At 53.6% G+C, this 14,677-nt stretch overlaps 1 protein-coding gene across 3 annotated transcripts; it reads left to right on the plus strand.

The window, feature by feature from the left end:
• Window positions 1–848: 848 nt before the first annotated feature.
• DAP3 (death associated protein 3) lies at window positions 849–14,521 on the plus strand. Of its 3 annotated transcripts, none has more exons than XM_077764186.1 (12): window positions 849–902; window positions 3,853–3,975; window positions 5,823–5,924; window positions 7,992–8,100; window positions 8,408–8,500; window positions 9,431–9,561; window positions 10,102–10,182; window positions 10,266–10,424; window positions 10,877–10,936; window positions 11,549–11,638; window positions 13,614–13,731; window positions 14,389–14,521. In XM_077764186.1, exons 1-12 carry the CDS (start codon window positions 858–860, stop codon window positions 14,472–14,474), a joined length of 1,197 nt encoding a protein of 398 aa, XP_077620312.1. In that variant the 5' UTR covers window positions 849–857; the 3' UTR covers window positions 14,475–14,521. The 3 variants fall into 3 exon arrangements, with proteins under 3 accessions (XP_077620312.1, XP_077620311.1, XP_077620313.1); XM_077764185.1 differs by having other exon boundaries at window positions 7,992–8,089; window positions 8,364–8,500; XM_077764187.1 differs by having other exon boundaries at window positions 7,992–8,089; window positions 8,400–8,500.
• The last annotated feature ends 156 nt before the right edge of the window (window positions 14,522–14,677 follow it).

Here is a 14,677-nt window from a genome sequence, read left to right on the forward strand (position 1 = left end):
TTTAAAAAAAAAAAACAAAAAACCACACAAGATACAAAAGTAATGCCTGTCCCCATTATCCGGCATGAGAAATAGATCATTCCCACTCTTGCTGTCCGTTGCACAGTCCTTCCCTCCGGTCTGAGAGTCAGCCGTGTTCTGCGGGTGCTGATCCTTCACCCGCCTCTCTCTTTGTGTATCACTATGTGTATGTGTGGTCCGCAGTGAATGAATGAAGTTTTACATTTTTGAATTTTATATTAATTACATCATGCTGCATAAAGCAGTTTATACGCAGTGTTACTTTTTGAGATTCATCTGCTGTGCGTGTAACTGCAGCTGCCCCTGTGATTGCTGTGCGGCCGCCCACTGCATGCCCACACTGCCTGTACCCGCCCCTCCATCGGTGGAGATTTTGGCTTTTTACAGCTATTGATGATTCCTACTGTAATGTGAATGGTGCTATACATATTTCCCAGTGCACATGCGTAAATCTTTTCTAGAATAAATACCAAGGAGTAGAATACATGAGTCATAGACCCAAATACTTCCCCCTTTATAAGATAACGCCAAATTCGTTTTCCAAGATAATTGTATTTGTGCTCCCAGTGACGGTGTGTCCCCGGGGCTTCCCAGCCTCTGCGACACATGCTGACTGCAAGGGAGCGCTCCATGCTGGCTCTCACGTCCATTTCCCCGATGTGTGATGAGGATGAAAATCTTTCCATGGGTTTACTAGCCATTTGTCTCCTTTGAAAAGTCTTCCTTGTGTCTTCTGCCCTTTTTCTTTTTGTCAGTTTGCAGCCATTCCGGATGTGTTCTAGGTACAAATGTATCATGCAGGTGACTTTCCCTTTTCACTGTTGCAGATTGCAGCGATGATGCTGAGCAGGGTGACGAGGCTGATCTCCGGGGCCCGGCGGGTGAGTCCTGACTGACCTCAAAGCTCTGTCACGCTGTCTGTGGGCGGGCTTCTTCTTTTTAGATGGGTCCAGTGTTTCCAGAACGAAGTCTCTGGAGAACTTGGGTTGGCCCGCGCTTCTGATTACAAGTTCCCCTCCTCGGCCGTGCACTTGGCTCCAGGCCGCCCTGCATACCTTCAGGTGACAGGTATCAGTAGAGCAGCTGTGCTCGAGATTCACCCGGTTGTTGGAGGATTAACGTTGAATAAATAAGCTTGATTGCAGTTCTTTATTAACTTTATTAATGTCTAACTGGATTAATGATTATGGTCCCTTAATGAAGCATTAAAAGGAAAATGAGTTGCTGAGGCACTTGGGTGGCTCTGTTGGTTGAGCATCAGACTCTTGATTTCAGCTCAGGGCAGGATCTCCCCATTTATGAGATCAAGCCCCACGTAGACTCTATGCTGGGCGTGGAGGCTGCTTGAGATTCTCTCTCCCTCCCTCGGCCTCCCCCTCTGCTGCTTCCCCGCTCGCACTCATTCTCTCAAAATAAATATTTCTTTTAAAGTGCCCAAAATGGAGTCACTTATAAAAAATAAGTTGCTTATTTAGACTTTTAGCATCTGACAGTTGAATAAAATAATAAATCATACATAAAATAGACCATTGTGTCTCTTTTCTTCGTGCTTTTGTTTATTGAGCACGTATTTTCTCAGTAGCTGCCATGGGGGCAGGTACACAGGATTCTGAGGGGACTCGCGCGCCATTGACGGTTGTGGCATGTCGGGCATTGGTTACGTGCCAGGCACCGTGCTAAGTGCTGTGTTTCCCCTCATCTGCGTGCGCGGCCCCGGAAGCAGGGATGTTGCTGCCTCGCGGAGGCAGCGGCTGAGGGCTGGGAAGGCGAAGCCAGTTGCTTGGGGGAGACGTGCGACGCCGTGGAGCCCGGCTCCCTGGCCTGACTGCACCGCCGCGGCCGGAAACACTGTGCCGCATTGCCTCGTGCGGCCCGTGTTCTCCGGGAGCTCAGGACCCAGCAGCAGAGTCCCCAATAACTGGGGGCCCCCGGGGAGCCCCTCGACCTGAGTGCTGACGGCTGCGAGCCGGGCCGGGAGGCCTGTCACCTCCGTCTGCTCTTTCAGTTACAGCTTAGACGGTCTGAGGGGGGCCCTTCCTGCCAGGGGGGCTGCTCTTCCCAGGGCTCGTGTGGAACCCTGTGCAGGAAAATGAGCCATCGTGAGAGAATCAGATGGGAAAACATAAAGCAAGGCCCAGCAGAGGGACGGGTTCTGGCCTCGGCTGATTACGTTAAAGTAGACTTTGTTCTCCCTCAGGGGCAGACAAGGCAGACCTGGTTCCAAACTGCAGTGAGAGGTCAGGGAGGATTTTGTGCTTTCTGTAGATTGATTTAAAGTCCCCTTGATTCGGGGGCTCAGTCCGTTGGGTGTCTGACTCTTGATTCCAGCTCGAGTCATGACCCATGGGGTGTAGGATCAAGCCCCATGTCAGGCTCTGTGCCGCATATGGAGCCTGCTTGGGATTCTCACTCTCCCCGTCTGCCCTCTCCCCTGCTCGTGCGTGCTTACTCCCTCTAAAAACCTGAGTGCTGCTCTGCTCAGGAACTGCACGGGGCTCATCCTGGAGCCGTGCGGCGGTATGCAGAGGTGGTGGTGCACATGGCTGCTTGCCCGCAGACACAACACCGTCTCGGCGATGCCAGGTACCATGTTGTAAGAAGTAAGGAATCCATTTTGCTAGGTTTTAATTTGCTGCAAAAAGCAGTTAACTAAAAAAATAAAATCCTAGGATTCCTGTAGAAACACCACCACCTTGTGGCCCTGGAATATCTTTAATTTTCTGTTTGCCCCTCTTCTTTTTAGAGACCTGACACTTTGTCTCTGGTAGGACTGAGAGAGTGGAGCAGGTCACTGCCGGGGCCTGTCATTCAGGCGGCCGTGCTGAGCCGGCCCTGAACTCTCGCGGGCTTCACAACGCGACACCGCCTGTGTCGTCGGTGTTCCGTTCTGTTCTTGCTCCCGCCGCGTCCCCGAGACAGTCTGTGGCGAACACGGGAAGCGGTAATGTGGGTGACTGTCCGCCACGTGGAGGGGCCACCCCACAGAAGGATGCCCGTTTGGGTTACATGACAGCTTTCTAGCTCGTGTTTTTGCCTCGAAGTCTTGCAGCGGCTTCCCTCATATTCCCAAAGATCTGTCTCCCAGCCAAACACTTAACGTGCAGCTGGTCAGGAAGCAAGCTGACCCCTGCCCACGTCCGAATCAGACTCGGGGCCCCTGTGTGGTGGTCGTGGCCGCAGGGGCTTCAGCCGGCCTTTCTCGTCGCTTTCCGTGTAGACTCCCCGTCCCAGTCCTGCAGTGAATCTTCTCATCCCTTTGGAAGGCCTGTTATCCTGAAGCCCAGTTTTGGGGGGGGTCTCCAGCATTTTCTCAGATCTGTCTCTGAAATCTCACCCCCGAGCCCGACCACTCCTCAGTTTGGGGTGTCTGTGTGCGGAGTTGCCCGCAAGGTGGTCTCCTTCACCCCTCATTACACACAACCAGAGAGGGTTCTGGGGCACAGCCAGCAGGGAAGTGGCCTGACACCACCCAGGAACGCTGCACTGACCCCCTGGCAAATGAGAAGTGGGCGGTCCCAGCCGCTGACCCTGGCTGTGGACGAGGGCACCGCAAGAGCGCCTTGCCCCAGGCTGGCCGTGGCCGTGGCCGTCCTGTGCTCCTGAACGGTCCCCGGGAGACTTGTCTGCCTCCACGTGGGACAGAGCCCTGCCCCAGCAGAGCCGTGACAGTGTCCGAGTATGAGGAACGGGATTGGACTTAGAGAATTAGGAAACTAAGCATTCTTTTGACCTAAAACCAAAATGTGTACCAGTGTCCCTGTTGTGGACGTGGCTTGAAGTCTGTTTGTAGCAGGCACTAACTCTAAAACGTGAAAATGTTTTTTTTTATAGTTGGACCCAGGACGCTTTTTGGACACGGGGTCCCAGGGCTCCCGAAGCCTTGCTGCTCACCCAGGTAACCAGGCCCCAGATGATCGCCCCAGAGCGGTTTCCCGCACCAGTGAGAAGGACCCGGTGAGTTGCTAGCGCCTGTGGCGCTTTTCTTCAAGTCTTACAGTGTGTGGCTATCATCCTCTGTGTCGGGAAAACCGAGAGCCGGGGAGACCAGGCAGGTCTCTGTCCCGGGCCCGGTGACCTAACACACGGCGGGCCAGGCCACACAAGTTTGCTCGTGTCCAGCATTTTGCCCGCCATGAAGCGGGTACACAGTAAACACTTAAGTCGGAGGCCGTCGCTCTTGCTGGTTGACAGACTTCTCCTTGCTGACTCTTCCAGGCTTATGAGCCAAAGTGGTCTCTGTCACAGCTACTTAGTTCTGCCATAATTGAGGGAGGGGTATCTGTGTTCCAGTAAAACTTTATTTGCCAAGATGGGTAGCAGCCATAGTTCACCAGCCCGGTATGGAGAGTCCTAACGAAATCAACCTGCTGGCCCAAGACCATGTCGTAGGGTGGGTACAGAGCCCAGTGTTCCCAGTAGTCTCCCTGGGGCTATTTCCCACCTTCCTGAGTGCATTTCCTAGTGTCTGGAAGGGAACTGACTCGATGTGCGGAGAACAGCATGGAACGTGGTGGTGACGGCAGAAGCGGGGGCCCCAGCAGTGCCCAGGGTCGCGTCTTCTGCCACGGGCCCCGCCAGGCCGCTGATGATGTCCGCTGTCCTGCCCAGCACAACGGGAGCCTCTCGTCGGCGCCGTGAGTCGTGTGCTCCGGGTTTAAGCGTGAAGGGAACCCACGGTTCTCCTTTTCTGTACCCGGCCTGTCCCCGAGCCACCCCACCCCAATGACGCCGTGCACGCGGACGGGAGAAAACAGCCCGGCACCCAAGGCACCGTCTTGGCGGGGTGTGTTTACATCTCCAGTTCACCTGCTTTGGAGGCATAAAATCAACTGAATGAGTGAATGAAGCCACTGAAGTGTGTTTGAGCTCTCCCGGTAACTAGTCCCTTTATCTCGGGTCCTCCGGGGTTTCTATGGAAACAGCGGTATGCAGATGATTGGGTCACATGACTGGACCATCTCCATACCCGGCACAGAAGAATCCAGATGGCGAGGACTCACTTACCTCCACATGCAGGGTTTACGTTGCTGAGCAACTGGCTTCGCCATTTGGGCCAACAGCAGCTCTATATGCACACTGTGAATTTGGGGGCGACAGTCGGCGTTGTTTGTCTAAGAAATGAGACAGCTGGGGCGCCGGGGGGCTCAGTCAGTTAACCATCCACTTCAGTGCAGGTCAGGATCTCACGGTTCCTGGGTTCGAGCCCCACATCAGGCTCTGCACTAATGGCTTGGAACCTGGAGCCTGCTTCGGATTCTCTGTCTCTCTCAAAACAAAAACTGAAAACAATTTTAGGGGCACCTGGGTGGCTTATTTGGTTAACTATCCAACTCTTGATTTCAGCTCAGGTCATGATCTCACAGTCCGTGGGTTCAAGCCCCACGTCAGGCTCTGCACTGACAGCACGCAGCCTGTTTAGGATTCTCTGTCTACCTCTCTCTGCCCCTCCCCTGATTGCGCTCAGTCTCTCTATCTCAAAAATAAATAAACATTTTATTATTTTTTTTAATAAACATTTAAAAAAATATATTATTTTTTTAAGTTTTTTATTTCTGAGAGAGAGAGAGGGAGACAGTGTGAGCAGGGGAGGGGCAGAGAGAGAGGGAGACACAGAATCTGANCCAGGCGCCCCTAAAAAAATATATATATTTTAAGTCAAAAAAAAAACGAAAAATGAAAAGACCTCTTTTCCAGCCCGAGAGATGAAGTTTCGTTCACACGGTCTAGCAGGCCCTTTGCATCTCAGTGTCTGTCATTCTGTCTGTGGCCCCATTACACCTGTTTGCGTTTTTGCTCCGCAGGCCAGGCACGCAGAGCAGCACGAGGGTCTGCACTACGACATCCCCCTCCAGGACATGAGGACGCTCTTCCCCCACAGCCTGCCGCCTCGCTTCTCCATGCAGGTGCCCGGGGGGCGGGGCTCAGAACCCAAGCTGCTGAGGGGGAAGGGGGGATGAAATGGGTAGAAAACTGTAAAAGATGAAATTTGAATCTGAAACAGATGAATTCAGCTATTGATTCTCTTTTGTAAATAGCACTGTCACCATCATTAAGTCCCTGTCTGTGACTAACCACCGGGAGGCAGATAGGTGTCCTCAGATAAGCCTGTGACACTGTTTTCCTCGTGTTACCCACCTAACTGATTCCTAGAAATGGTGGCATTCAAATAATTTATAATGAATTTAATATCTGCTTTAGCCAAACCCTCAGAGAATGATCCCCACGTTCTAGAAAACAGAACCATGATGCAGAGCCAAACAGAAGTGATACTTGGATTAGATGCATTTTTGTTCTTCATTCTCCTGGATTTTCAGAAAATGTAGTTTCGTGGTTGTAACTTCAACCCAAAGATGTCATCTTAGGTTGCTTTATAGACATTGAAAGAATTCATGATGAGCTGCAGGCGTGGCTTGTGTAATGACTGGTGCTTTTGACTGATCCTGCTGCGTTACTCTCCTTCTTTCTGAGACACCAGGCCTGACGGCGCAGGTCGTCTGTAGCTCAGGAGCCAGAGGACGGCGCTCGTTCCGTGTGCTTCGTTCCCAGGGATTAGATGAGACCCTAGAAGGGAGCTCACTCTAGACCATGAACAGCCTGTCATCAAAGCTGTTAAATCGGGGCGAGGCGGGGGCGGGGGGCGGCGCAAATTTGGAACTAGGGCGTCGCCGGAAGATGGTCTGTCAGGGCCCTTGAACCGTTCACAATGAGGCCTCTGACTGGAGCGCTGTGCGGGCCCAGCGCTGAGCGTCTCCGGTTGCTTCCAGACCGGCCTGACCACAGTGCTCCGCAGGGAATTACTCACACATTCCTTCCATGATTTCCATTTACGTGAAGCAACTCCTCCCCACTGTTTGTGTGCTGTAGTGCTGTCATATTGCCTAATATGGCCTTTCTGTTTTAACATCTGTATCGTGGTTTTGAAAGTTTCACTTTCCATTAAGTTTGAACTTGCCTCTCAAGTCCTTCTCCAGTCAAGTTGTATGGTTAGGATTTCTTCAGAAAATATCCACACAATTTTAATCCTTATCTGGTATACTTGTGAGCAGATACTTGCTGGATATTTGTTCTTGTCAGTAGACGGTATTAAATACTTTATGTGCACAGTACTGCACACATATCTGTGCTTCCCAGATTTTTCCACCAAAGTATTCCTGGTGACAAGAGACAAGAAGGGATGGAACTTTCTGTGTCAGCTCTCGGGCATGTCTGTGTTCCCGTGTGTCCGGCACGGGCTGGGCAGCGGCTGGTCACACCTGCTCCTGAGCATCACGTATATGTTTCTAGAGAAATAGCCAGATGGTTCTAGTAATAAGAACTAGCTAAAAATAGATTTAAAACAACATCTAGGAGCACCCAGGGGGCTTGGTTAAGCGTCTTGACTTTGGGCTCAGGTCATGATCTCACAGTTTGTGAGTTCAGACCCCAGAGTCGGGCTCTGTGCTGACAGCTCAGAGCCTGGAGCCTGCTTCGGATTCTGTGTCTGTCTGTCTGTCTGTCTGTCTCTCTGTCTCTCTCTCTCTCTCTCTCTGCCCCTCCCCAGCTTGCACTCTTGTCTCTCTCTCTCTCTTAAATATAAACATTAAAAAAGTAAAACAATTAACATTTATTTAATACTTACTATGTGTCCGATAACTTTGTTAAGGATTTTATATTCTTTTAATACTCATTAATCCTAACTGGCACGCACGGCTATGTTATAGGATGTCCGTAGATTATTTGTAGATTTCAACTAACCATGTACTATCTCTGCTTCATTAATAGAAATAATCAAAAGGTGACTATTGTGTTACTTGGTGTGGGACACTGTGTCTCAGATTTTAGCTAAATTATATGGATAGATTTTCATATTCAATACCAACCAAACATCTCTTCAGTGAATAAAGGGAAAGCAGGTGCTGAGGTGCTCTGGCCCGTCTCTCGGGCTCAGTGGGCCCCACGCCTCATGCTCCCTTCCCATCCTCGTTTGTTAGGTGAAAACTTTCAGCGAAGCCTGTCTGATGGTGAGGAAGCCGGCCCTGGAGCTTCTGCGTTACCTGAAAAACACCAATTTTGCCCACCCCGCTGTGCGGTATGTTCTCTGTATCCTTTCCGGCCTGGCAGGGCCGTCCTGGGCCAGCGGGGGGAAGGGGAAATCTTAGTGTTATCTGGGGGGCGCCTGGGGGGCTCAGTCGGTGAAGCGTCCAACTTCAGCTCAGGTCATGATCTCCCAGATCGTGGGTTTGAGCCCCGCATTGGGCTCTGTGCTGACAGCTCAGAGCCTGGAACCTGCTTCGGATTCTGTCTCCCTCTCTCTCTGCCCCTCCCCTGCTCACGCTGCCTCTCAAAAATGCTGTTTTTGACAGAAGTGTCCTTTCCGGTGATGTTTTCTTTAACCCCAGTGCTTTAGACGGGGAGAAGGGGACAGGAAAAACCCTCAGTCTTTGCCACGTGATTCATTTCTGTGCAAAGCAGGACTGGCTCATCCTACACGTTCCGGATGGTAAGGGCTTCCTCTCCTCGCTGTCCAGGCAGCCGGGTCGGGTCTGGGGGCCGCGGGGGCTCCAGGGAGGCCTCAGGCCTATGCTCCGACGCAGGCCAATGCGAGCCGCTCGGTCGCGGCCACACAGTGGCCACAGGCAGGGCGCGAGGTGAGGGCAGCGCAGCAGCAGCAAGTTCCGCGGCAGCTTCCCGGAGCTTCTACGGTAAGAACAGAGCACTTTGGCCTGGCGTCCTTGTGGTGACGTGGCACCCAAGAGTGTAAGCACCTGTGCGCGGCATCAGCACGGGCTCTGCTGCGGTCAGCAAGCGGTTCTGAGTCCCCAGGGTCCCCTGACACGCTGTCCATCGGCATTCTAGGGTCTCAGCACCCCCTCCTTTGCGTATAGCCATTTGTACAGGGTTGCGCGCGCAGCTGCGTTTTCTTGACTCCCTTTAAAACCTGCCAGGACGCTCCAGTCACCCTTCTGCCACGTGATGCGCGTGTCCTAACTGCAACGAGGTTTCAGCTCACGTGGGCCAGCCCCGAAGTGACCCTCTGAGGCAAGGAGGCCTTAAGAAGTAGGCCGTGCATTCTTGACCAGCACGGTTTAAACTGTGTGGGTCCACTTCCAAGCCGGTTTCTCGGAGGATGTTATGTATTGTGGGTGTGATGCTCTTGTTCACATTTTCTTTTCTCTAGCTCGTTCTACTGTGAGGATACAGTAGGCAACACATACACAGCCAGAGTGTGTGTTACTCGACTCTGTGTTATCAGGAAGGCTTCTGGTCAGTAGTAGGCGATTAGTAGTTACGTTTTGGGGGTCAGAAGTTATAGGCAGACGGTCAACTGTATACGGGAAGCTAAAGCCACTTCCCTCAGCTTAGAGGCAGAGAGTACTTCGAGTTGTGTGCACTCAGCTGCTGCCTGCTGTGACTCCCAGCGTGTTTGCAGCTCACCTCTGGGTGAAGAACTGCCGGGGGCTCCTGCCGTCCACCCACAACCGGCAGCGCCTGGACCAGCCCATACAGGCTTCCATCTGGCTGAAGAACTTCAAAACCACCAATGACCGTTTCTTGAGTCAGGTAACCAGACTCCCGGAAGCTTGATGCTGGACGGTCTTTATTTTATTTTTCAGTTTACTTACTTGAGAGAGAGCAAGAGGGAAAGGGAGAGAGAATCCAAAGCAGGTCCCAGGTTCTGACCTGTCACACAGCCCTATGTGGGGCTCGAACCCATGAACTAAAGTCAGACACTTCACTGAGCCACCCAGGCGCCCCTAATTTTTTTTTAAATTATTTTTGAGAGAGAGTGCGAAGCGGGGGGGTTGGGGAGAAGAGGAAGACACAGAATCCAAAACAGGCTCCTGTCTCTGAGCTGTCAGCACAGAGCCCGACGTGGGCTTGGTCAGTGAAGCCTCCAACTCTTGATCTCAGCTCGGGTCTTGATCTCACGTTCCTGAGTTCAAGCCCTGTGCTGGGTGTGGAGCCTACAGGAAGGAAGGGAGGGAGGGAGGGAGAAAATATGTGAAAACAGACTCAAGCAACCTTCCCCTCCTACCTTCTCAGCTACAGATGGGTTCGTCTTTGGGCCAAGTACCTTTTTTGGTTTTTGTTTGTTTTTAGATAAAAGTTCAAGAGAAGTACGTCTGGAACAAGCAGGAGAGCACAGAGAAAGGCAGTCCTCTGGGAGAGGTGGTGGAACAGGTATGGAAGCGGACGGTGGCTGGGTCCTCTGCCCCCACCCGGCCGCCTCTCTGGGACCGCCAGCCCGCCTCTCTCCCCTGCAGGGCATCACGCGGGTGAAGAACGCCACGGACGCCGTCGGGGTTGTGCTCAAGGAGCTCAAGGGGCAGAGCCGTGCGGGCAGGTTCCGCCTCCTGGTGGCGGTGGACGGAGTCAACGCTCTCTGGGGAAGGACCACGCTGAAAAGAGAAGATAAAAGTCTGGTAGGAAAACTGGGCTTCTCTGCGCTGCTTACTGTGACGCCGGCGCGCGGGCAGAACGTGGCCTGGTGGCCCAGGCGGTACATGTCGTCTGGCCTTGGGAGCGTTTGAATCAGCTTGAACCCGGGGCAGAGGGCGCCGTGGGGCTCCCCCCATCCACTGGGAGCCGCGGGCGGGCGTCTGCAAGGGCGCGTCACGGCGTCACAGCGGGGGCTGCGCGGTGCTCTCATTCCTCCCGGGGCTGAGCGATGGCTTCCGTGCGCAGCCGTCAGACCCGCGGCCTCTGCGCCAAAAAGGCAGAGGCGTTGAGGGAGGCGGTGGTGTGGGCGCAGGCCGCCCCCTCCCTTGTCGACGGGTTTGAACCCGAAACCTGGCCGGTGGGCGGGCAGTCCCGGAGCAGGCAGGATTCTGTAGTCCCTGGTCATGGACTGACCCGGCCCCGTCTGACCCGGCAGGTGGCTGCCGAGGAGCTGGCGCTGGTGCACAACCTGAGGAAGATGGTGAAGAACGACTGGGTGAGCATGTGTCACTCCTCAGAGTTTTCGGTCTCCGATCGCACGCACAGAAAGTTCTTGTATCTTCCTTAATTCCCACAGCGGTGCCAAAGTTTAAAATCTGGATATTTGGTTTCTTTCCGCTCGCCTGGGGAAAAGCCATTGTACTTAAATCTTGGCATACTTTTACTTTGCGGTTGTTCAGGGTGGTTTTATAGCTTACCGACTTTGAAAATGATTTTGATAAATTTAAGATGATGTAACAGTTTGCTGTCAGAGCGAAATCAGAATTGATAACTACTTAGTTGCCATTTAACTGTACTAAAACTCTACAGATGATTAAAATGCACTTTTCCGGGGCACCTGGGTGGCTCAGTTGGTTAAGCGTCCAACTCCTGATTTCAGCTCAGGTCATGATCTCACGGTTTGTGGGATCAAGGGTCGTGATCTCACGGTTCGTGGCATCGAGCACCAAGTTGGGCTCAGCATGGGGTGTGGAGCCTGCTTGGGATTCTCTCTCACCCTCTCTCTGCCCCGCCCCATGTGTGCTCACTCTCTCTAAATAAACTGAAAATAAAATGCATTTTTCTTTCTTTTGCGCCTGTTTCTAATTCAGCTTTTTATTTCTTTCAGCACGGAGGTGCCATCGTGTTGACTTTGAGCCAGACTGGGTCCCTCTTCAAGCCGCGGACAGCCTATCTGCCCCAGGAGCTGCTGGGAAAGGTCCAACCATTAGAAAATCTGGTTCCCCTTAGATAGTCACTTTGTCTAAAGAGATCTCTCGCGCGCTCTTTTTTTTTTTCTTCTCTTTCCTTTTGGACATAGTTACAGACTTGGAGAACAGCCATATTCCTGTATGACTTCACCCAGATTCCTAAACGTTAACACTTTACCGTATTTGCTTTCTTCTTCTCCATCTATTTTTCCCCTGAATTATGTGACAGCAAGCTGAGACACGATGCCTCTTTCTTCCTAAATAGCGTGTATTTCCTAAAATCAGAGACATTCTGAATATAGAACCACAGCACAACTGTGAAAACCAGGAAACTGGCACGGATAGGACGCTGTTCCCTGATCTATAGGGCTTCTGACGTTAACAGTCACCCCATGTCCTTCACAGAAAGCCACGGATCATGTGTTTGTCTGGGGTCTGTGGTCTCCTTCGAGCTGGGACAGTGCTTCAGTCTCGGGCTGTTCAGATCTGTGTGTTTGAAGGGTGCTCGCCGCGGTGGGCTCCCTTCCAGCTGGGCTGCTGTCGTCTCCTGACTGTGTGATGGTAGATGCGGTGCCGGGTCTCTGGGAGCCCACAGCGGGAGGCCCCTGGGAGACCCAGTCCCCCCAGGACTCCAGGGGTAAGGGGGACACTTGGCTAAGGTGCTGTCATCTGGGTTCTCATCAGTAAAGTGACTGCTCCTTCCGTGACGAGTGAGTACAGGTCAGTGGACGGGTACTTGAGACCCAGTCAACGCCCTGCATCCTCAGGCCTCCCCTACTGGCCTAAGCCTCTGCCTCTGGTTCTCCCAACAGGCCAGTGGAGGTACTTGCAGAATGGTATCTTCTAATGGATCCCCTGGCTCCGTCACACGCAGGAACTTTCCTTCCTTACTCCTTTCTCGGGACGCGTAGACTCCTCTTTAATGAGCTCCAAACCTTTACTGTCATTACTGATTTTGGTGCTTAATTTGCCCCGGATCAAGCCTGTAAAAGCCCCTTCAGCCTTCAGGCTGTCTTCTGTGCTCTCTGCCCAGGCCCCGTCCTAGCCGTTTGTTTCTCCGGACACCCCTGATTCATGTTCGAGGAGAATGTGGTATTTGCCTACCACAGCCCAGAGGCGCCTGGCAGGCTGGGGCGCTGGGGCTTGCGACTGATCTCAGGGTCAGGAGTTCAAGCCCAGTGTTGTGTGTGTTGGAGCCCACTCCACAAAAAGTGTTTAAAATACGCTTCCTTTAAGAGGTGGAACTGACGTGATGCCCCACTTCTTGAGCGTGGACTGGAATTTAGGTACCAAGACCTGAGTGCCAGGTGTGCTCATGGCTACTGGGGCATCACTTCCAGGCCTTCCGGAGAAGTCTGGAAATAGACACACACACGTGTCCGCACATACACATCCACACTTGTCTGTATCCGTTCCTGTACTTGTTAGAAAACCAGGCGTTTGTATGGATACGAGCTGGCCTCACAGGCCCCTCCCCTTCCCGCATCCGAGACCCTCCCTCGAGCAGTAGGAAGGCTGCTCCCGGCACCCTCTGTGGGGTCAGCGGTCCCGACTCCCCGAGAGCGAAGCTGCAGACCGCGGCTCAGGGTCTGCCGCGCGCGGTGGTGTCTGCCCAGCCGCGGGGACCCCTGCTCCCGTCACTGTCCTGTCTGGAATCGGAAATCCAGTTTGATCCATTCATTTCAGCTCATGTTCCAGTTACTGTCTTTTTCCGTATCCTTATTAATTTTGGTTCCTGTTTTTGAGTCTATGAATTCACTGTCAAAATGGTTGTTGGCTTCTGAAGTCAAAAAACTGTAAAACAGATACTTAAATATGTGTGTAAACCCACACCCGGAAGCTTCTGCACCCGGCCGAGCGGCGGCGAGGAGCCAGGCGCTGTGTGGAGCCCGTGAGGCGGGCGGGAGGGCCGCGTGTCCGAGTCCGATCCCCGCCGGCTTGTCCCCTAACGGGCACTGTGACTTTACCCTTTTCCTTCTCCAGGAAGGATTTGACGCCTTGGATCCCTTCGTTCCCATCCTGGTTTCCAACTACAACCGGAAGGAGTTTGAAAGCTGCATTCAGTACTACCTGGAGAACAGCTGGCTTCAGCACGAGAAAGGTCCGTGACTCCTGGGGGGTTGCGTTCTGAGTCCCCCCTAGTCGGCGCCGTGACCCCTTCCCCCCGGCTCCTCTCTGGCCGCGGGTGTGGAGAGCGGTGGGGGCGGGAGGTTAGGGTTCAGTTTACAGAAGACAGGACGTCTCTCCCCAAATTCTCACGGCAGTGCAGCATCCGGTGCTCAGGGAAGGAGGCGGCCAGGCCAGGGCCAGCCCTGGGTGCGTGCGCGTGTGCGGCCGTCGGCCCCGCAGCACGCCCCTGCGCCACCCGCCCTGTGTGCACACGAGCGTGCGGCTCTTGTTTCCGCCTGGCCCTCGGCGCGGGGAAGAGGAGAGGCTCCCGCGTCAGAAGGCGGCGGAGAACTAGCCGGGACGGGGGTTCTCCCAGGGACGGGGAGGCGCCCAGAGTGGCGGCGCCCGTGGGGCGCTGGGAGGCGGCACTGGGGAGGTTTGTAAGGGGGTCGAGGCCGGAACCGGACTTGGCCCCGAGGGAGACCGGCCTGTTGGAGGATTAGAGACAGAAAAGCTGGTAGTTTACTGGGAGGAAAGTTCTAGAAGCGAGGCCCCTCGGGACTGTGACGTAGCCGGTGAGGACAGAATTTTCGGGGTAGCTGCGGCCGGAGAACCGCCAGCCGCGTGTCTGACCCCCGCCCCCCCTTAGCTCATACGGAGGAAGGGAAGCAGCAGCTCCTGTTCCTGAGCAGCGCAAACCCCGGGCAGCTGGAGCGGCTGTGCGCCCACCTCTGAGCCGCGTCCCAGGCGCCTGGACGGCAGCGGACGTTTCCTTCCACGGACCCCGTNATTCTTGTTAGGGGTCTGACGAGACTAGAGCCTAGAGAAATTTCCGTGAGTTCTATTTTCCAGAGTTGGCTCAGGAGACTGAGAGTCACACCGTAACCCCCCCCCCACACACACACCCCCCGCACCTCCCTGATGCTCACTTCCCTCTA

This window comes from Crocuta crocuta, unplaced genomic scaffold (genome assembly GCF_008692635.1).
Source record: "Crocuta crocuta isolate KB4526 unplaced genomic scaffold, BGI_CrCroc_1.0 scaffold528, whole genome shotgun sequence".
NCBI lineage: Eukaryota > Metazoa > Chordata > Mammalia > Carnivora > Hyaenidae > Crocuta > Crocuta crocuta.